This window comes from Cherax quadricarinatus, chromosome 78, assembly GCF_038502225.1.
Source record: "Cherax quadricarinatus isolate ZL_2023a chromosome 78, ASM3850222v1, whole genome shotgun sequence".
NCBI classification, from domain to species: Eukaryota; Metazoa; Arthropoda; class Malacostraca; order Decapoda; family Parastacidae; genus Cherax; species Cherax quadricarinatus.
In genome coordinates, this window is record NC_091369.1 from 5,654,273 (window position 1) to 5,677,947 (window position 23,675).

General features: G+C 38.9%; 3 protein-coding genes across 6 annotated transcripts in view; 2 read left to right on the forward strand and 1 right to left on the reverse strand.

Moving 5' to 3' along the window:
• amrt (TM2 domain-containing protein 2 amaretto) overlaps positions 1-13,999 on the forward strand; it is a 16,475-nt gene extending 2,476 nt beyond the window's left edge. For 2 of the 3 annotated variants that reach the window (XM_070101594.1, XM_070101595.1), the window contains exons 2-4: positions 1,468-1,555; positions 5,294-5,409; positions 8,766-8,979. In XM_070101594.1, coding sequence (XP_069957695.1) covers positions 1,468-1,555; positions 5,294-5,409; positions 8,766-8,979 — 418 coding nt within the window. Of the gene's footprint in view, positions 1-1,467; positions 1,556-5,293; positions 5,410-8,765 lie in introns of all 3 variants that reach the window. The other variant, XM_053795370.2, reaches the window with a different exon arrangement.
• On the forward strand, positions 9,133-13,999 carry LOC138855014 (RNA-binding protein 41-like). The gene has a single exon (XM_070101592.1). It carries the CDS (start codon positions 9,133-9,135, stop codon positions 10,429-10,431), a length of 1,299 nt encoding a protein of 432 aa, XP_069957693.1. The 3' UTR covers positions 10,432-13,999.
• Positions 14,000-14,661: 662 nt separating this feature from the next.
• On the reverse strand, positions 14,662-22,862 carry LOC128701590 (uncharacterized). 2 transcript variants are annotated; one of them, XM_053795371.2, is made up of 2 exons: positions 22,778-22,862; positions 14,662-18,292 (listed from the first exon to the last, which is right to left on the reverse strand). In XM_053795371.2, exon 2 carries the CDS (start codon positions 18,281-18,283, stop codon positions 16,433-16,435), a length of 1,851 nt encoding a protein of 616 aa, XP_053651346.1. In that variant the 5' UTR covers positions 18,284-18,292; positions 22,778-22,862; the 3' UTR covers positions 14,662-16,432. The 2 variants fall into 2 exon arrangements, with proteins under 2 accessions (XP_053651346.1, XP_069957697.1); XM_070101596.1 differs by lacking the exon at positions 22,778-22,862 and adding an exon at positions 19,346-19,456 and having other exon boundaries at positions 16,283-18,292.
• Positions 22,863-23,675: the final 813 nt, after the last annotated feature.

Genomic DNA, 23,675 nt, shown 5'->3' on the forward strand with positions numbered 1-23,675 from the left:
AACCCTCTGGGATTAATAATACAAAGAAAGTAGTCATGCCAAATCAGAGAATGAGTGGGGCTCGAACTCCACCCGTGTTGATTTGCTTGCTATCGTGTTCAGATAAAATTTGTTAAGATTTTTATCCTGGATAACCCAAGAAAGTCAGTGCATCATCGAGGACTGTCTGTCTTATTTCTGTTGTGTCCCTTTAATCTTTTTCCCCAGGATGTGACCCACACCAGTCAACAAACACCCAGGTACCTACTTACTGCTTAGAGAACAGGGACAGCAGGTGTAAAGGAACTTGACCAACATTTCCACCTATGCTGGAGATCGAACCATGGACACTCAATGTGTGAGGCGAGTGTGTTGCCAAACAATCCAAACTGCAAGAGTACAACAGTCAACAGACCAAGTCAACCTACAAATTGAACCTTTCTTCTCAAAGATTGATGACTCAGTAGTAGCAGTTACAGCTCACAACTGAAGGACCTGGGTTTGATCCTGGATTGAGTGAAGATACTAATTGTGTTTCCTTGCTCTTGTTGGCCCCTCTTCACCTAGCATTATGTAGATGTAGGTGTAGCCAACTGTTGTGGGCTACATCCAGGGGAAAATTATAATACTGTATAATCATATTAAGTGCTGAACCCGAAAAGCCATACAGTGCTGCATCAGGCAAAAGAGGACCAATGCAAATAAGCACCTAGCAAGGTGTTAGTCGACTGGTGTGGGTCACATCCTTGGGGACAAGAGGACCCCAGTGGAAATAAGACAGACAGTTCTCAATGACACCCTGACTTTCTTGGGTTCTCCTGGGTGGCTAACCCTCCAGGGTTAAAAATCCAAACAAAATCTTATCTTTTCCTTCTGATGATCAAGTTTAAATGCCATTCAGCAGTATTGGTGAAGGAAAGAAGGTTAATGTAGTGTTTGAATAAAACCTTTTATATGTGTCTTCACACATTGTTTCTCACTAAGGTACATGTTACGCAAGGTACATGTCACCATTATTCATGTACTCACTCCTTTTGAAAATGAATGAATGATTTTTTTTATTACATGTACTATATGAAGACCCATTAGGGGCTGCCCTAATCCAAGGAACTAGAACAAACCTTCCCCTCCTGAAATTGAACCTGATTACCTCACATTCTCCAAGCAGTGTATAACCCATACAGGTTCAGTGCTTCTCCATGAATATACTAGTTGTATGCAGAAATGATTGACACACAAAATGATGCCACATTCACTTTGTTTTCTATAATTTTCAACATATTTAAATTGCAGCCTTGAAGAAGTTTTCATAGCTTGGGTTATTATCTACATGCAGCAACAACCTGGCTGATCAGGTGAATACCAGGGAAGTAGTCAGACATTATCTCAGACTGTATAAGTACAAAAGCTTCAAAATCATGCTGTAGGTAATCTATTGGAAAATATAACTAATTTTATTCTAACTTAAATATGAATATGTATTTCCAGGCCCTTGGAATTCCTTGAATGCGATAAACCTACAGATCACCGTGGTAACCAGTCAGCCCGTGATGATGAAGGTCATGGTTGTGTAAAGGTAACCTAACTACCTATTTCATTATACTCTACATATGCAGTATACAAAAAAAATTTAAGAAAAACTTCCCCTAATTTTTTTTTTTTTTTTTGACCATCGGCCATCTCCCATCAAGACTTGGGTGCTCCCCTAAAAAAAACATCATTAAGCCCTATAGACTGGGACTAATTTATAAAACAATTAATCCATTAAATAGAGCATTTACTGTAGTGTCACTGTACAATACAGAACATTACTGTACTTTTATTTATACAACAGTGCCTCGTTGTTGACTTTAAGCAGCTCGTCAGGTCCCTTAAACTCCATTCACTCCTATCTAACATGCTCACACATGCTTGCTGGAAGTCCAAGCCCCTCGCCCACAAAACCTCCTTTATCCCCTCCCTCCAACCTTTTCAAGGATGACCCCTACCCCACCTTCCTTTCCCTACAGATTTATATGCTCTCCAAGTTATTCTACTTTGATACATTCTCTCTAAATGACCAGATTACCTCAACAACCCCTCTTCAGCCCTCTGACTAATACTTTTAGTAACTCCACACCTCCTCCTAATTTCCACACTCTGAATTCTCTGCATAATATTTACACCACACATTTACCTTAGACAGGACATCTCCACTGCCTCCAGCTGCCTCTTTGCTGCACCATTTGCAACCCAAGCTTCACACCCATATAAGGGTGTTGGTACCACTATACTTTTGTACATTCCCTCCTTTGCCTTCATGGATAACGTTTTTTGTCTCCACAGATAACTCCACATGCCACTCACCTTTTTTCCTTCATCAATTCTGTGGTTAATCTCATCCTTCATAAACCCATCCGCTGACAAGTCAACTCCCAAATATCTGAAAACATTTACTTCTTCCTTACTGCCTCTCACCAATGTGATATCCAATTTTTCTTTATCTAAATCATTTGATACCTGCATCACCTTACTCTTATCTTTGTTCACCTTCAACTTTTTACCTTTAAACACCCTCCCAAACTCGTCCACTAACCTGTATTCCCTGGAACGCAGGCGGGAGAGATACATGATTATATACACCTGGATAATCCTAGAGGGACTAGTACTGAACTTGCACACGAAAATCACTCACTACGAAAGCAAAAGACTTGGCAGACGATGCAACATCCCCCCAATGAAAAGCAGGGGTGTCACTAGCACGTTAAGAGACCATACAATAAGTGTCAGGGGCCCGAGACTGTTCAACTGCCTCCCAGCATACATAAGGGGGATTACCAACAGACCCCTGGCAGTCTTCAAGCTGGCACTGGACAAGCACCTAAAGTCGGTTCCTGATCAGCCGGGCTGTGGCTCGTATGTTGGTTTGCGTGCAGCCAGCAGTAACAGCCTGGTTGATCAGGCTCTGATCCACCAGGAGGCCTGGTCACAGACCGGGCCGCGGGGGCGTTGACCCCCGTAACTCTCTCCAGGTAAACTCCAGGTAACCTTTGCAACTTTTCTTTAGAATCTCCCATAAGCACAGTATCATCAGGAAAAAGTAACTGTGTCAACTCCCATTTTGTATTTCATTCCCCATAATTTAATCCCACCCCTCTCTCCTTGTCATATAGATATTGAAATCATTGATCCTTGAATAATGCAAAAAAGAAGGGAAATCTCCATATCCAGCACATCCACAAAAGTCTAAGACAGTAGCAGTACTTTCCAGAATTTATTATCATGTCTTACTACCCACACCCCTAACACTACCTTCCCCTCCTCTATCCATAGTTCATATATGGAATCTGTGCCTGGGGGATCTGCTTCAGCAACACATCTCAAGCCAGTTGTATCTCAAAAAAAAAAAAAAAGGCAGCTTTCAGAGCAATCACAGACTCTACCAATAGGTAACACACTATGCCTATTCAGATTGCTAAGCTTTCTTTCAACACACCGGCTGTATCCCACCGAGGCGGGGTGGCCCAAAAGGAAAAATGAAAGTTTCTCCTTTTACATTTAGTAATATATACAGGAGAAGGAGTTACTAGCCCCTTGCTCCTGGCATTTTAGTTGCCTCTTACGACACACATGGCTTACGGAGGAAGAATTCTGTTCCACTTCCCTAAGTGGAAGCCTACTAATATAAATGCAATTCATACCATAATTCATTCCACATTTTCAAAACATTGCATTGTAATGCTGAAGCTGAACTCTTAAATATTTTTATAGAAAAATGTAAGAGCATATAGGCACCACATCAGAAACAAATACCTCTTTGATATCCTATGTTGTATGTTCAAATGAACATGTACAAAAAGCCTATGCAGATTGAAAACGAACTAAAAAATTTTAACATTTTTTATTAAATTTAAAACCGAGCTAAACAAGGCACTGTGTACCGAGATGCTGTAGTCAAATCATTTTCCACATCTCTATTTATAAATATCCTTTACTTTTTCACATTGGTTTCTCCAAATGAGCACTGATGCTTCAATATATGTACTGTACTGAACTTTATTAAAATAATCAGTACATACATCTAATTTTGAATTTATTGTATTAAATATCACTCAGGTGTTGTAACTTAATTTATTTGAATGAATCCTAACTCAAGTTTTTTTCATTGTCATGTACCATGTCATTTTTTTCATCTTTCATATATATTTTTTTCATTACCACATCAGCCATTTCTCACCAAGGTAGAGTGACCCTAAAAAGAAGAAACACTTTCATCACCATTCACTCCATCACTGTCTTGCCAGAGTCACACCTACACTACAATTAAAAAACTGCAACATTAACACCCCTCCTTCAGAGTGCAGGCACTGTACTTCCCACCTCCAGGACTCAAGTCCAGCTTGCCAGTTTCCCTGAATCCCTTCATAAATGTTACTTTGCTGACACTCAAATCTTCTTATTTTTGGTAATTCATACAGGAGAGGGGGTTACTAGCCCCTTGCTCCCGGCATTTTAGTCGCCTCTTACGACATGCATGGCTTATGGAGGAAAGATTCTTTTCCACTTTCCCATGGAGATGAAGGGAAGTAAAAAGAGCAAGGATTATTTAGAAATGAAGAAAATTTAAATTGGTGTGTACATATACGTGTACATGTATACATAGTGTGCCTGAGTGAAAGTAGAAGTAGCAAATAAATAACAAAAAAAGGCACAATACCATGACTGGAACGATACACAAATAACCCGCACATAAAAGAGAGAAGCTTGCGACGACGTTTCAGTCCGATTTGGACCATTTACAAAGTCTTTGTGCGGGTTATTTGTGTATAGAAGTAGCAAGACGTACCTGTTTTCTTGAGACAAAAAGAAAGACGCCAGCATTCCTACCATTGTGTAAAATGCTTACAGGTTTCTGTGTCACACGCATTTGGCAGGACGGTAGTACCTCCCTGGATGGTTGCTGTCTACCAACCTACTACCACAGGATGGTAGTACCTCCCTGGGTGATTGCTGTCTACCAACCTATTGTACCTATTTGTTATATTCATTAGAATTACCTTTATTCTGTGTATATTTTTAACGTCTTTGTATGTTTGTGTTTACAATATTATGTTGTATCTTGTCCTGAAATACTCTGCATAACTAAGGGTTTTCCACGTGAAATATTAAATGTCGTCCATTTCTGTAACAACTATGTATAGCGTGGAAATAAATTATTATTTTTATTTATTAATTATTATTATGTAATGAGCATTCCTGGTGTGGAAAGCATTTCAGCTTGTATTAAGTAACTTATTAGTTGCGTATTATTGTGATTACCTTCATTATTTTTCAGTTTGGAGGGCAGAGATTTGAGGATGTGGAAATCACCAAAGTGTGGTGTTCTGTATTGGATGGAATTGATTGCTGTGGTGAAAGAAAGTTCCTCCGTGATGGCTTTCCATGCATTAAGTTAGTTTGAATTAATTTTTGTAAGAGCACAGGTGTGTATGTCTATCACCTCCTCCATACCATTATCTTCACCTGTCCCTTAATTTAGAATGATCCCAAACTAAGCTCGTTTCTTGGACTGAGACCTAATTAATTCATAAAAAGTGAGCAAAATTAGGGAATAGTGACCATAACAATAATAGATAAAGGTAGGGAAGTTTTTATTACATTTATGGATTTAGAAAAGGCATATGATAGAATGGATAAGGGAGCAATGTGGCAGATGTTGCAAGTGTATGGAATAGGTGGTAAGTTACTAAATGCTGCAAAGAGTTTTTATGAGGATAGTGAGGCTCAGGTTAGGGTGTGTAGAAGAGAGGGAGACTACTTCCCAATAAAAGTAGGTCTTAGACAGGGATGTGTAATGTCACCATGGTTGTTTAATATATTTATAGATAGGGTTGTAAAAGAAGTAAATGCTAGGGTGTTCGGGAGAGGGGTGGGATTAAATTATGGGGAATTAACCCTTTGACTGTCGCAACCCCCAATCCTGAGGTGTCTCCTGGTGTTGCAAAATTTAAAAAAAAAAAAAAAATTCTTATGAAATGATAGAGAATCTTTTCCCGATTGTAATGACACCAAGAAAAACGAAATTTGATGGAAAACTGATGGAATTATGCTCTCGCGAAGTTAGCGACCTCGGCGCTGTTTACAAATCGGCGATTTCGCCCACTTTGAGCCCTATTTTCAGCTAATTCTATTGTTCTAATCGACCAAACTCAGCTATTTCTTTAGAACTCCATTTTTTCTATCGATTGAGTACAAGAAACTGCCCATTTACCTATTTCAACTACCTAATAATGTGATCAGAAATTTGCAATTTGGCCAATTTCACAAAAACTAAAAAATATGACAATTTCAAAATAAGGTCCAGAATGAACAATGCAGACATTCCTGGCTCTAAAATAACATTTTCTTTGCTCATCAGTCATGTCTCCAGGCCCCTCTGATATTACTCTTGCTTTCTATTTTGAATTTTCATTCAAGCAAAAAATAGAAGACTTACTATTATGCAGACTACTGCAATACTGTAATAATTGTATAAATAACATCAACCCATTCATGACTGCATATTAGAATGGCTAGTTGGACATTTATTGGACAATGGCATCATTTGTTTACTTTTGAACATTGGCAAAAATCAAACATTTCCCCTAATTTGAGCTCCATTTCTAGGTTCTTTTTATAGTAAAATCAATCAAAATCACCTCTATCTCTGTAATATGTTTTCCATTCTATCAAATGAGACCAAGAAAACGAGAATACAACCATAAATACTATACGAAAATAGACCACAAAGTCGGCATTTTAATTAAAAAAAATGGTCGGAGTTTTTTTTTCTCATTATGCATTGCGTGCTCCAGGATTTTTTTATATGGTGCACACTGACCACACAGACCCATTCTCTCACATGTGGGCCTACCAGCTTTCTCCTGCTTGATTTGAAGCTGCTAGAATTTATGAGTATATATACGTCAAACACGGTACCTCGTAAGACGTATATATACGGCCGCGACAGTCAAAGGGTTAAATACAAAATGGGAATTGACACAGTTGCTTTTTGCTGATGATACTGTGCTTATGGGAGATTCTAAAGAAAAATTGCAAAGGTTAGTGGATGAGTTTGGGAGTGTGTGTAAAGGTAGAAAGTTGAAAGTGAACATAAAAAGAGTAAGGTGATGAGGATATCAAGTGATTTAGATAAAGAAAAATTGGATATCAAAATGGGGAGGAGGAGTATGGAAGAAGTGAATGTTTTCAGATACTTGGGAGTTGACGTGTCGGCGGATGGATTTATGAAGGATGAGGTTAATCATAGAATTGATGAAGGAAAAAAGGTGAGTGGTGCGTTGAGGTATATGTGGAGACAAAAACCATTGTCTATGGAGGCAAAGAAGGGAATGTATGAAAGTATAGCAGTATCAACACTCTTATATAGGTGTGAAGCTTGGGTTGTGAATGCAGCAGCGAGGAGGCGGTTGGAGGCAGAGGAGATGTCCTGTCTAAGGGCAATGTGTGGTGTAAATATTATGCAGAAAATTCGGAGTGTGGAAATTAGGAGAAGGTGTGGAGTTAATAAAAGTATTAGTCAGAGGGCTGAAGAGGGGTTGTTGAGGTGGTTTGGTCATTTAGAGACAATGGATCAAAGTAGAATGACATGGAGAGCATATAAATCTGTAGGGGAAGGAAGGCAGGGTAGGGGTCGTCCTTGAAAAGGTTGGAAGGAAGGGGTAAGGGAGGTTTTGTGGGCGAGAGTTTTGGACTTCCAGCAGGCATTCATGAGCTTGTTCGATAGGAGTGAATGGAGACGAATGGTATTTGGGACCTGACGATCTGTTGGAGTGTGAGCAGGGTAATATTTAGTGAAGGGATTCAGGGAAACCGGTTATTTTTATATAGCCGTACTTGAGTCCTGGAAATGGGAAGTACAATACCTGCACTCTAAACGAGGGTTTCGGGATATTAGCAGTTTGGAGGGATATGTTGTGTATCTTTATATGTATATGCTTCTAAACTGTTGTGTTCTGAGCACCTCTCCAAAAACAGTGATTATATGTGAGTGAGGTGAAAGTGTTAAATGATGATGAAAGTATTTTCTTTTTGGGGATTTTCTTTCTTGTTTGGGTCACCCTGCCTTGGTGGGAGACGGCCGACTTGTTAAAAAAAAAGCAAAAAAAAAAAAAATAATAATAGATTTGTTAGATTGATCAGAGCTAAGGGACTGAACACATATCAAGACTAAGGGACTGATTACCTCATCCTCTATTGTGTTCAGTATGTTTTCTCTGTATTGAATTAAAAAACACTTCTTGGCAAAATGTCTTCATAATGAGGATACACTTAGGTGCTGCACATGTCTTATTCATCATTTCATTGGTACTGTATACCACTATGTAATGCAATCAGAAACTAACAAATGGCATAAAATATTTAAGAGATGCGAACTGCATTATTATTCTATTGGTTTGTCATAGATGTTTGGTAATGAAAAAACCATTGTTAGGAGCAAGATCTTTAATTTTTATGGAAGAAGTCAGCAATATTGAAAACAGTTAGAGAGATAGTGCCTACACCCTGCTTTAGTATTAGCCATATCTGTAGTTGCAGAAAATTAACACTTCTAAGCTTATTAAAACATTAAAATTGGGATTTTACGATGTAACATTTTGTACCCTATATTTTCACACTCCATTAACAAACATTGAGGGAGCATACAGCATGGTAACATTGTATTACCATTCTCTATATGCATAGAATTATTTTATCAGTAAATATTTTGGTACTGTAACTGATGAGATTTTTTCTCTTTCTTTCAGGTACAGTGGACATTACTTTGTGACAACACTCATCTATAGTGTTTTGCTGGGTTTTCTGGGCATGGACCGATTTTGTCTGGGACAAACTGGAACAGCTGTGGGGAAACTTTTGACTATGGGAGGTGTTGGAATCTGGTGGATTGTTGACATAGTCCTCTTAATTACAGGATCACTGACACCAGAAGATGGCAGTAATTGGAACCCATATGTGTGAAGGTTGAAATTTGTAAAATTCTCCTCGTGTGATCGGTAGCATTCTGTAATTTTTTTTTCTATAATTTTTATTTACTGTACATGCAAGCATCAACCAGGAATATACAAGTATCATACCACTGTAACTTAAGAACAGTTTAGGACAACCTGCAACATGGCATCAGTAACATATAATAATGCTAAAAAGTACCGCTTTTTGGGCCAGGAGGAAGAGGGGCCAGAAGAACCTAAAACTTGTACCCTTCGTGAAAAAATGTTGAAGGAACTTGTTAAGAAGCAAATGTCCACCCACATATCTTTGGAACAACAGTTGAACAAACAGAGAGATTTTGTCAGAACAACAGCTGAAGAATCAATTACAGCTAGTACCAGTGGCTTAGCATCATATGAAGATTACAAAAATTTAGAATTATTCATTAATGTAAAGCAGGTTTTAAGGTCAAGTGGACTTTCAGATGCAGAAATCCATCTTCTCTTGAATGAAGATACTGATAACTCATCACTGGAGGCTCCTCACGCTAGAGGAGAAAGACTTAAAGCAATAGAGGATAAGTTATTAAAACGACAAAAACAGCTTGAGTCATTTAAAGACAAACTTGAACATTTCAATGGAGCAGTTCCTTTGAACCGACATGAATTTGAAGAAGAGTGTAGTGTCGTTCCAAGTAGAGTTGAAGCTGACAAACTTACTGCCTGCCTTGTGCGCCTGCAACCACATCAAGATGAGACCATTCCAGCAAATCATCCTATTAACCACCTTAAACATTTGGCAGAAGAGCTATTTCCAAGTGATACAGTAAGTCGAGATGACGTTCTACCACAGAAACGTAAGTTTAAAAAGTCATATCTAGAAGGCTCTTCAGTGAAAAAGAAAGGGAAGGAGCACTCGAATATGTCTTTCTTACCAGAAAACCCAAAGTCTTTGTGGGACATGAAAGAAATGCCTAAGTTAATTGGCAAGAATAAGAGTGATGTTGAAAGGCCAGCCACATCATGCATTTTACCAAAAGATAAATTTGTAGATATTAAATGTAATGCATTCACAATAAATACAGAGAACAAGTCATCGACTGGAACTCGCAGCAAACCTTTTGTTTTGACGCTTAATTCTAGTGATCTCATACCATTAGAAACTATAAAATTAAACAGAAAAAACATTGATGAGCTTAGGAATCTGGATAAATTTAAAAATCTCAATCCAGGGAAGCCATCGTCTACATTATATATAAAAAACTTGTCTAACAAAACCTCGTCTCATGACTTAGCATCCATTATGGGACATTTTGAATCTAACATTGGCCCTAAAATAATATATAGGATTTTAGGTGGTCGCATGAAAGGGCAAGCATTTGTTACATTCGAGAATGAAGAGATTGCAACAAATGCCCTTAATACTTGTAATGGTTATATGTTGCATGATAAGCCTATTGTAATTGAATATGGAAAAAAGTAATGTAACATTAATTCTGCAATTGTGTTGAAATGAAAAGGTTAAAAGAGCCATTAAATGTGTTGAGAAATTTTGGCACTGAGTGCCTTAACAAGAATGTCACCCTCCTTGGCAGCAAGTACTGTAGGTATGTACACCCATGTCTTAATTAACAGAACCAGTTGTGAGTAACTGCAAAGCTTGGACTATGAGTTTTGTCATCCTTGCTTAAACATTATAATATGACTCAAACACTAGCAATGCCAAATCCATTCCTTGAGACAGGACATGTGTTTCTATATGCAGTGGACATATAACAATAGTGTACAATAAATGTATGAAAAAATTATAATGTGTGTTGTACAAGGAGTGTAATTGTACAGAAAATGTACATACAGGTACACATTCATGCTATTCACATATCTTCACACATATATAAATACGTACTGCACTTTAATATTTTCACACCATTTATCACTGGTATTGTAAGCAGAGCAATTCTGTCAGCACATTCTATATTTACACGTATTGTTAAATACATTGACTTATTTTTTCAACACACCAGCAGTCTCCCACTGAGGCTGGGTGACCCTAAAAGAAGAAACAAGTTTCCTCTTATTACATTTAGTAATTTATACAGAAGTGGTTACCAACCCCTTGCTCCTGGCATTTTAGTCTCCTCTTATGATATGCACGGCTTATGGAGGAAGGATTCTTCTCCACCTCCCTATGGAGGCATTTACATACTTATTACTTTTACTTAATACTATCAGCCCTTATGGTTTAGCACTTCTTTTTTTATTATAATAATACTTAATACTATCTCTCAGTACATGCAGTCTGTAACATCAAAGATCAACTCTGCACCATGATATCTTTGGACTCGGTTATTGTACTTCGGATAATCAAGACAGTGCTAGTGTTAAGATATGGCTTTGTTGAGTTCAGAGTTTTTATCTACTCCCAGAGCCTGGCCATGGGCCAGGCTCATCTTGTGCTTGCCTGGTCAGCCAGTCTGTATATTATTAGGCAATTTTCCAAATACAATTACCCAATTTCATAATAGTATATGTCGCACTGATGCCTCGTGAGACAGCACAGTCGAGAATCCTTCATCTGAAATGCTTGAGACTAGAAGTCTTTTGGATTTTTTCTGATTTTGGAATATTTGTATATTTGCATCTATACAATGGGTCAGCTTGGGGATGGGACCCCAAGTCTAAACAGGATACTGTATTGTACAGGTATTGTACCAAATAAACATTATCACTGCTTACAAAAAGAAGATAAATGCCCTCCATATCTGACTGGTTAAGTTTTGGAAAAAGTTTTCCTCAAACAAGTTGAATTTACTTGAACCAGTGCTAAAAACCCATTACTATATTTATGTGAGACAGCACTAAAAAATGCTCTAACATGATTAGTTACAAAAATATCATATTATGCATTGCTCTCGCTCTCCAGTATACAGGAGATTGTTCTTGATCTGTTAACCCCTAAATTGTCCAAATGCATATATACGTTCTCTCGCATAGCACCCTGAATTTTTTGAGAAAAAAAAATTGTTTTTTTTTTTTTAATAGGAAAAAAGAGCATACGGTACCCAGGCATTCCCCATTTTTTTCATGTGGCGCATAGTGAGTGCGCACACCCATTCTCTTATGTCTAGGCGACTCAGGCTTTTTGTGCCAATGTTGAATGAATGACAAAGGAAATGTATACATACGTTTGGGGCGCTACGCAAGAGAACATATACGTATATATGTTTGGACCATTTAAGGGTTAAATCCCAGTCAGTCCTCTCTTCCTCAGCATGTAGCTCTGTCTTTAAAGTTTATTGATTTTACTTTTTAATAAGTAGTACAGTATGTACATTTACTGTTATGCAGGAAACTGCATTATTTTAATAGTAATTGCATAAATAATGTCAGCACAGTAGTGAACACGTATTAGACAAGTGACGTGATTAGTGTCCTTTGGAGTATTGACAAAAATTGAATATTTCTGCTACTGTGAACTCAATTTCAAGCTACTTACAATCCTCAAACCATTCAAAATCATCTCTATTTCTGTAATATATCTCCCATTTTTTCAAATAATACCAAGAAAACTATACAAAAGTACACTGCAAGGTCACTATTTTTAACCACACACATGGTCAGTTTTGTTTTTCTATCATGTACTTCATCTACCTGGAGTCTCTCTGGAGGGTATTCCGGGGATCAACGCCCCTGTGGCCCGGTCCACGACCAGGCCTCCCGGTGGATCAGGGCCTGATCAACGAGGCTGTTACTGCTGGCTGCACGCAGTCCAATGTATGACCCACAGCCCGGCTGACCCGCCACCCACTTTAAGTATCTCTCCAGCTCCCTCTTGAAGATAACCAGGGGTTGTCTGGTAATGCCCCTTATTGCTGGTGGGAGGCTGTTGAACAGTCTTGGGCTCCAGACACTTACTGCGTTTGCTTTTAGTGTACCAGTGACACCCCTACTTTTCACTGGGGGTATGTTGCATCGCCTTCCAAGTCTTTTGCTTTCATATGGAGTGATTTCTGTGTGCATATTAGGGACCAGTCCTTCCAGAACCTTCCAGGTGTAGACTACGATATATCGCTCTCACCTGCGCATGGGGAATGGGGTATGATGTTTTTTGATACAGTGCACACTCAGCACACACCCATTCTCTCATATCTAGGCCAAAATTTACTGCTCACAGCTTATCTGAGTGAGCTGAGCTCATCACATAGTACTGTGGGATGGAGTCTAAGCTCAAGCTATAGCACAACGGCACTTACCCCAAAAAGGTTAATATAAAGATCGTTTGAAGTGAGTAAAAATGTTATTACCGGGTTGTTTGATGGTAAGCAGGTGAATTAGCCAACTGATACTACCGTAGTTCACCTAACTCCACCTGGTTTACCTTAGCCTACCGCTGCTAAGCGCCATCAAATTTTAAGATTATTTGTGATTTTTTTTTCATTATTTTATACAAAATGGTTTAAACTATTCATTATTGGGTCATAGACAAGAGCATAGATTACTGTCTAGTATTGAAACACTTCTTTAGACTTAGGTTGAGGCCTATGAGCAATGTAATCTTCAGCCTCCAAAATGCTGGGTAAATTTTAGGTTCTTATTTTGGAAAAAAATAGTGTTTACATTACCATAAAATATGGTAATTGCTGCTGACAACAAACTGGCACTAGTACAAACATGAAGCTGGTCTGTCTGTGCCCAACAGATGGAGGATTGAGCCGCTACCATGTCTTGCACTGTATGAGCCATTTTTGGCACATCATGTCAACACTAAAAACTTTAGGATTTTGGAGGTTTTCAGATTTTGAAATTTCAGATAAAGGATTCTGTACTGTACTGTACTGTAGCATCCGTGAAAATAAGTGACCAAACCTGATAAGCATTGTTTTTTCTATATTTTACATTTTTGTATACTGTGCACAATAACATTTACAAATTGTGTAGTAGATTTCTTTGAATTTTTTATCTGGGAACCAAAAAGATTGTTTATATACAGTACGTACGTATATCTATTTTACTGTTAAATATAAGTAGCAAATAATAAACTTTTGTAAAAATATTGGTTCAATAATCCTCTTTGATATACACCCATGTTGCTGTATTTCATTTTATCTTGTGCATGTATATCTACATATATACAGTACTTTATTTTAATGGAATTATCAAAAGAATTACTAGGCCCTGTAGCCTGGTGGCTAAAGCTCTCACTTCACACGACAAGGGTAGAAACATTGGGCATGTTTCTTTACACCGGTTGTCTATGTTTCCCATCAGTAAAATGGGTACCTGGGAGTTAGTCGACTGGTGTGGGTTGCATTCTGGGACAAAACTGACCTAATTTGCCCAAAATGCTCTGCATAACAAGCGGCTTTCTATGTAGTAGGTCATCGATGTCAGCTAGGCCTGTACACCTTGTACATGTAGAAATAAAGATATTATTATTATTATGGGCTGGCAGTCTTGAGATTACCAGCCTGGCTTTTATCTGGAAAAGGTTTGTGAAGACTATGCCTGAAACTCAATCATGGGTTTTTATGAAATGAGCAGTGCACAGGTTACCACATACAGCAAATGCACAGAGCAGCATTTAGTCAAGTCTTCACAGGAGACGACCACCCTAGCAAAGGAAGTCCTTGCCAATGCAGTCTAAGACTTATCTCCATTACATGAAGGAAGTGCCTTCAAGCAGAAAACTTGTAAAGAAGGGATAGAAGAAATATTTCTAGTGACTAATAGTACAATATTTTATTACATGCTTAAAAATGTAATAAATACAATATTTTACGGATTTCCATCAACTTCAAATACAACTACGTATTCATCATTAGTGTCTTGTTGGTAACATGTTTGTAAATGATTTTTGAGATCATCAACATCAGTGAACACACGTGCACATTCTCCACAAATATATTTAGTTTCCTCTTCTTTGTTGGAGACAGGCACTTTTGCAATATCAGGAATTTCATGCATATTAGAAATTTTATATTCAACATTAGAATCATTTCTAGTTTCTTGGCATGCATTCTCTTCACTTGGCTCAATAACATGCTCAGTTACACATGCATTACCCTGCATAAGTGAGGTTTTAGTTTCTGCATCATTGCACATAGTTTCCATGCTCTTATCATCTTCAAGATATTCCATTATAGTGATATAGTGAGACATCCTTTTCTCTTCCTCTGTGTTTTGGCTTTTCAGTCTTGCTTGTATCTCACTTTCATTTTTGTCACTCTCTTTTATATCTCTACATTGAACTTTCACTGAACAATTAATTTCTGTTGATGTTTTATGCTCATCCTTAGATTCGGTAAGTGCCGTAAATTGTACACTATTGTGTGGTGCTTTGTTAAGTTCATTCTTTATATCATTACTAACACTTGTATCATCACTGCTGTTTTCCACAAATAAAAGTTCAGTGGTATGGGACTCTAAATGCGATTTCATGTGTAATGCAAGACCAGAGCGACGAAGAAAAATCTGCCCACACACAAGGCACTTACGATTCCAGTGCTGTGAAAATTCATTCACATCTACTTCAATATTGTGTTGTGAAAATATATGACTTTTCAAGTTTTCAATTGTATCAAAAGGAAGAAGACATAAAACACAGTCATAAGGTTTACCTTTTGAGTGTATTCTCATGTGAGACTGTAAAGTGGAATGTGTTTTGAATTTTGCATGGCAAGCAGAACATTTATGTAATCCTTGTGGATTATGAGACTGAAGGTGACGACGGAGATCTTTTGATATACTAAACACTTTATTGCACACCGGACAAGAAAACTCTGTATTACCAATTTTGTGCTTTCTTAAACAATGGTGAGTAAGTAACTGCTTAGTTTTGCAAACCTTGTCACAATGTTGGCACTGAAAATCACTGGTCCTGTGAAAATTCCCAATGTGGTTGTTCAAAGATGCTTGACTACTGAATTTTTCACCACAAGATTGGCATGTAAATGGCCATGACTTATTAGAGCCACTGCCTTCAATGTCTCTATGAAGTATCATATGACTTTTTAGACTTGCTTCAGTTTTGTATAATGCTCCACACTCCGGACATACTAACAATCTGTGACTTCCACTACATTCTTTATGTTTTTCCATCAATTCTTGAGAAGCATACACCCTGCCACAGGAACAATAAACAGTATCGGGTCCATCTGGGTGAAAAATGCGCACATGCTTGCTTAAAGCATTCTTTCTCTTAAAACCTTTATCACAGACTATGCATCGGTATGGTTGCCTGTCAGAATGGCTTACCTCATGTTCTTTTAAATGAGCATTAGAAGAAAATACCTTAGAACATTCCAAGCATTTGTGTAATCTTTTTGTATTTAGTGTGCTGCTCTTATTTGGCAAGTCACCTTTTTCTTTTACCTCAGTATCATTATCTGCTATATTTTTAAGAATGTCCCAAAAACATTCTGAGTCACTTTCCACTGTGTATGAAGCTTTGCAATCACTGGCTGTCTCTGACAAATCATATAAATCTAAGGCTTGCTTAGTTTTCCTTTGAGTCTTTCTACTGTGTATGTCAGGTCCTCGGGTGTTATGTTGAAGTTTTTTTTTACATTAACATTAACTCTGCATACTTTATTAATTACAGTGTCTTTAGCATTTTCTATCTTGTTTCCAATACTGCGATCACTTTTTGCCTTAAACAACATTATGTGAATTTCCTTCATGTGAACCTGGAATGTTTTCTGAGACTCAAACCTCATATCACAAAAAGGACACTGAATCTCTCTCCTCACTATTTTATATACAGAGTCTGACTTATTAGGGATGATTTCTTGTTTAAATAGTTTTGCTTTCCCTTGCTCTGTTTTCCCATCCTCTCTCATGCTACTTTCAATGTAAAGTATGTTCCTTTGATCTTTTACGGCTTTTGTACTTGCTTTATCAGTAGTTATGTTAATCGGCTGACCATCAGTGAGGAAGCTTTTCTCGTCAAGTAAAAATGACACTTGGTCAGCAATATCAGGGGATGTGAGAATACCCTGAATATCATCTATTATTGTAACTTCACCATCTCCTGGATCTAGTGCATGTGTAACCCTATGGTGCTCTCTATCTAACTCAGTTATATTATCTTCTAGGTATGTTTCTTCTTCATTCCCATCAACTTTAAAGGCTGCAAGGAAATGAAAATGCTTGTGCAATACAAATGCAGGCTCTGAAATACACATGAACTGACAATTTTTTTCTTGGCACTTTACCTGTTTCTGCTTCAAGTGTATAACTTCTAGATGCTTTTCCAGTCTTACATATGAGGTAAAGAAAATATTACAAAGGTGACACCTCAACTGGTTCTTGTAAGATGTACAGTTATGTATACGAGAATTAGAGGGAATATAATACCTGTAGCAAAATGGGCACTGATATTTCAAATCAGACTGATCCTGTGATTGATGAGTTAAATTATTACCAGCAGGTTTAGTAAACCTTATCAAATGATGCTGACTAGGCTTCCTCCCTCTTTTTTTCCGTGGTTGTGAATCTTGCTTTGACCACGTCTCACTATCATCATCAAAAATATCATCAGCATCTACATTTGGTTCCAAGGAACTATTTTCAGTTTCATACATAGCATCTCCCCATTTAACAACCAAACCATCTTCTCGTCTTCTTTGAATTCGCTTACTAGACCTAGAGGATGCTAAACTATGTAATCTCTTTTTTTCATTTGCTATTTCCTTTGCAAAAGCCTTTTCTATGTCTTCACCAACTTCATCCTCTCCACTTTCATTTATTACTGAGGTAGAAACAAGCTCATTTTTTCTTTTTCTTCCCCTTTTCTTTGCCCCTGTTACACCTGATTTCCTTAAGGCTCTGAAAGCTGCCAGTATCCCCTGCCTCTCATCCAGGTGCTTTATAACCGATGTGCTAAAAGCAGCTTTTGGAATAACACTATGTCCACCTTCACCATTTTTCTCTATGTTTATTTCTTCTTTTTCATTTACTCCCTGTCTGGTCAAAAACTTTCTTATTTCTTCAGCTATTTTAGCAGAGGTCCTTTCGTGATATTCAAAATCTCTCAAGAGTGATTCGCATCTTCTACAGATGATGACACTGTCACATAAAACCCTTTCACTTACAGCCTCAAGCCCTCCATCGTATCGAGAATTTAAAGAAACTATGCATATCCCACTGCTAAATTTCCCCTGATCACGTTCGGTTGAATTATCTGAATTATCTTCAACGTATCCTAAGGAAAGAGCCCTAATCAAAATTTCTTTGAGCGTTTCTGCATTGGAGCTATTAGTAATTCTTGTCTCGGACGTGTCGGTGTCTGCAATTCGACGTTTGTCATTGCAGATGTAGCATATAATTGGCTCCATTTTGTTGATCTGCAAGAAGAAAGATAGTGTAAAAAACAATATTATTTTATTATACTAAGTGCAACAAAATTCTAGCATATTTTAGGTTTGCATTTTCATATTCAGAATAAAGTATGAGATGGAAAACTATCATACTAAATGTAAAAAGAGTATTATATACATGGGAGACCTAAATGTAGAAAGGCATTAAAAACTGAATATGCTGTTTAAAGAAAAAAGGAGAATAAATTAAACATAGCAAATCTAAATATGTAATCCTTAGGCATACAATAGTCATTTCTAAAAACTACATTAGGGAAAACTGAAGCCATTCTCTTTGGCACGAAACATAAACTGAGAAGGGTAAATAATTTTAATGTTCAGTGTAATGGGGAGCCCATCACTTTGGTTTCATCAGTAAAATATCTGGGAATCCCCTTTGACCCATGCATGTCAGGAGAATTGATAGGGAACTGTGTAGTAAAGAAAGCGAATGCCAGACTGAAGTTCCTGTATAGACAAGCACAGTGTCTACCTACTGAGGCTCGCAGGACCCTATGTCTAGCCCTTATACAATGCCATATGGATTACGCTTGCTCTTCATGGTACTCTGCCTTGACAAAAAAACTGAAAGATAGACTGCAAATCACCCAGAACAAAATCGTAAGATTCATCCTGGGGCTGGGACCAAGAGAACATGTAGGCCAGGATGAATTACAGCAGTTGGATATGCTGAATGTTGAAGACAGAGTAAAACAACTGAAGCTAAATCATGTTTATAAAATTGCTCACAAACAATGTCCAGAATATCTTGCTGTCAATTTTGTCAAGGTTGGGAACCAAAGCAATCATAGTACTAGGGGGAGAGAGCACAACTTTGTAGTACCCACAGTCATTGGCCAGGCGTCAAACACCTTTTATTGTACAGCAATAAAGGAATGGAACAGATTACCCACACATGTCAAAGCCAGTCATAGCATGAACCAGTTCAAGAAGACTGCCAAAAGGTGTCTGATGAATGTAGCTACAGAAAGGGAGGGGAATGATTTTCTATTTTTTAGCTAACATACGTGTAAATTTTACCTTATTCCTAGTAATGACCCTCGTATTGTAGATAATCTTAATGACCCTCGTGTAGTAGATAGTCTTTTTAGTATGATAATAAGATGTTATCTTCATTGTAGATTATTATTATAATCAAAAAGAAGCGCTAAGCCACAAGGACTATACAGCTCTTCATTGTAGAATAATAAGAAAATATTATAACCTTTATATTATAATAATAAGGTAAAAGGACCCCAATGGAAATAAGTCACTCTGTCTGACTTTTTTTGGGTTATCCTAGGTTCTCTACACATATGCTGCTATGTATGATAATTCTATGTAACTGTATTTGTGTATACCTGAATAAACTTACTTACTTACTTAATTAGATGGCAGAGAAAATTCATAAAAATTAAAAAAAAAAGTAGATTTCAATCTAGAAAAACTTTCACAAGTGCAAACAACCACTTGAATGACGGAGGACAACAGAACGAAGACCAGAAGAAAACTCTGACTTTTAATTTATATATGTTAAAAAAACTGCCAATCTTGGTTAATTTTTCTCTGTACCGAGGTTAAACTTTTAACAAAATTTGGATAATTGCAGCGATGACCGATAATTTGCAAGCGACTGTTGACAACTGTTAACAGTGAGGACCACTGGGCTGGACCACAACTATTAACAGTGAGGACCACTGGGCCGGACCACAACTGTTAACAGTGAGGACCACTGGGCTGGACCACAACTGTTAACAGTGAGGACCACTGGGCTGGACCACAACTGTTAACAGTGAGGACCACTGGGCTGGACCACAACTGTTAAGTGAGGACCACTGGGCTGGACCACAACTGTTAACAGTGAGGACCACTGGGCTGGACCACAACTGTTAACAGTGAGGACCACTGGGCTGGACCACAACTGTTAACAGTGAGGACCACTGGGCTGGACCACAACTGTTAACAGTGAGGACCACTGGGCTGGACCACAACTGTTAACTGTGAGGACCACTGGGCTGGACCACAACTGTTAAAAGTGAGGACCACTGGGCTGGACCACAACTGTTAACAGTGAGGACCACTGGGCTGGACCACAACTGTTAACCGTGAGGACCACTGGGCTGGACCACAACTGTTAACAGTGAGGACCACTGGGCTGGACCACAACTGTTAACAGTGAGGACCACTGGGCTGGACCACAACTGTTAACAGTGAGGACCACTGGGCTGGACCACAACTGTTAACAGTGAGGACCACTGGGTTGGACCACAACTGTTAACAGTGAGGACCACTGGGCTGGACCACAACTGTTAACAGTGAGGACCACTGGGCTGGACCACAACTGTTAACAGTGAGGACCACTGGGCTGGACCACAACTGTTAACAGTGAGGACCACTGGGCTGGACCACAATTGTTAACAGTGAGGACCACTGGGCTGGACCACAACTGTTAACAGTGAGGACCACTGGGTTGGACCACAACTGTTAACAGTGAGGACCACTGGGTTGGACCACAACTGTTAACAGTGAGGACCACTGGGCTGGACCACAACTGTTAACAGTGAGGACCACTGGGCTGGACCACAACTGTTAAGTGAGGACCACTGGGCTGGACCACAACTGTTAACAGTGAGGACCACTGGGCTGGACCACAACTGTTAAGTGAGGACCACTGGGCTGGACCACAACTGTTAACAGTGAGGACCACTGGGCTGGACCACAATTGTTAACAGTGAGGACCACTGGGCTGGACCACAACTGTTAACAGTGAGGACCACTGGGCCGGACCACAACTGTTAACAGTGAGGACCACTGGGCTGGACCACAACTGTTAACAGTGAGGACCACTGGGCTGGACCACAACTGTTAACAGTGAGGACCACTGGGCTGGACCACAACTGTTAACAGTGAGGACCACTGGGCTGGACCACAACTGTTAACAGTGAGGACCACTGGGCTGGACCACAACTGTTAACAGTGAGGACCACTGGGCTGGACCACAACTGTTAACAGTGAGGACCACTGGGCTGGACCACAACTGTTAACAGTGAGGACCACTGGGCTGGACCACAATTGTTAACAGTGAGGACCACTGGGCTGGACCACAACTGTTAACAGTGAGGACCACTGGGTTGGACCACAACTGTTAACAGTGAGGACCACTGGGTTGGACCACAACTGTTAACAGTGAGGACCACTGGGCTGGACCACAACTGTTAACAGTGAGGACCACTGGGCTGGACCACAACTGTTAAGTGAGGACCACTGGGCTGGACCACAACTGTTAACAGTGAGGACCACTGGGCTGGACCACAACTGTTAACAGTGAGGACCACTGGGCTGGACCACAACTGTTAACAGTGAGGACCACTGGGCTGGACCACAATTGTTAACAGTGAGGACCACTGGGCTGGACCACAACTGTTAACAGTGAGGACCACTGGGCCGGACCACAACTGTTAACAGTGAGGACCACTGGGCTGGACCACAACTGTTAACAGTGAGGACCACTGGGCTGGACCACAACTGTTAACAGTGAGGACCACTGGGCTGGACCACAATTGTTAACAGTGAGGACCACTGGGCTGGACCACAACTGTTAACAGTGAGGACCACTGGGCTGGACCACAACTGTTAACAGTGAGGACCACTGGGCTGGACCACAACTGTTAACAGTGAGGACCACTGGGCTGGACCACAACTGTTAACAGTGAGGACCACTGGGCCGGACCACAACTGTTAACAGTGAGGACCACTGGGCTGGACCACAACTGTTAACAGTGAGGACCACTGGGCTGGACCACAACTGTTAACAGTGAGGACCACTGGGTTGGACCACAACTGTTAACAGTGAGGACCACTGGGTTGGACCACAACTGTTAACAGTGAGGACCACTGGGCTGGACCACAACTGTTAACAGTGAGGACCACTGGGTTGGACCACAACTGTTAACAGTGAGGACCACTGGGCTGGACCACAACTGTTAACAGTGAGGACCACTGGGCTGGACCACAACTGTTAACAGTGAGGACCACTGGGCTGGACCACCACTGTTAAGTGAGGACCACTGGGCTGGACCACAACTGTTAACAGTGAGGACCACTGGGCTGGACCACAACTGTTAACAGTGAGGACCACTGGGCTGGACCACAACTGTTAACAGTGAGGACCACTGGGCTGGACCACAACTGTTAACAGTGAGGACCACTGGGCTGGACCACAACTGTTAACAGTGAGGACCACTGGGCTGGACCACAACTGTTAACAGTGAGGACCACTGGGCTGGACCACAACTGTTAACAGTGAGGACCACTGGGCTGGACCACAACTGTTAACAGTGAGGACCACTGGGCCGGACCACAACTGTTTCTTCACAAAAATCGTCAATATTCTACCAGTATAAGTCACCATTCCTAAAGTTTATCACATAAACTGACTAATTATCAATATCTCATTAAAACTACACAACTCACCAGAGCAACATGACTAAAAACAGTAAATTTTAATGTTGAAAACAACAGCTCCAGGATCCTGACCTCCCGGACAGGGACTACGAGGATACTCTCTATTATTATTTGTATTTTATTTACAATCTTATTATTCATATAAATTCAGTTATTATTATTATGAGACAAAATTGTGGAATGTGATTAATTTATATTAGTAATTTAAGCTAATTTATAATGTGACTCACGTGATGAGTATCCAAAGTTTTCAGTTGGATACAGAACCATGATTTTTTTTTTGTTTTATAAATAAAATTGATAAATTCATTAGCTGCTCTAATTTATATTATATAAGATAAGATAAACTTTATCAATGATCATTATACACGTCTTGTACATACTGTTTCTATAATCACATACAATAATAGTCTTCAGCACATAATTATAGATATACATTGTTATATATAAACTTTATATTTAACATAAAAATGTATATTTAATGTATATATATATATACATATTGGTTGTTTTATGCCAACTACTACTAAAAATAATATTATTTTTTCCACCACTTTAATTGGCTATTGTGTGTTAGAGCAAAATATATTTTTATAGCACCAAATATATTTTTATAACACCAAATATACTTTTATAGCACCAAATATATTTTATAGCACTACATATATTTTTTATATTATTATTATAATCAAAAAGAAGCGCTAAGCCACAAGGGCTATACAGCTATATTTTTTATAGCACCACATATATTTTATAGCACCACATATATTTTTTGTTATATAAGAGTAAAGCATTTTTTTTATCTATGCCATAAACATCACATTAAATTACTACTTATGAAGAAATAAAAAAAGTATATAAATGCAATAAAAAATCACAAAATTTTAACCGAATTATACACAAGTAA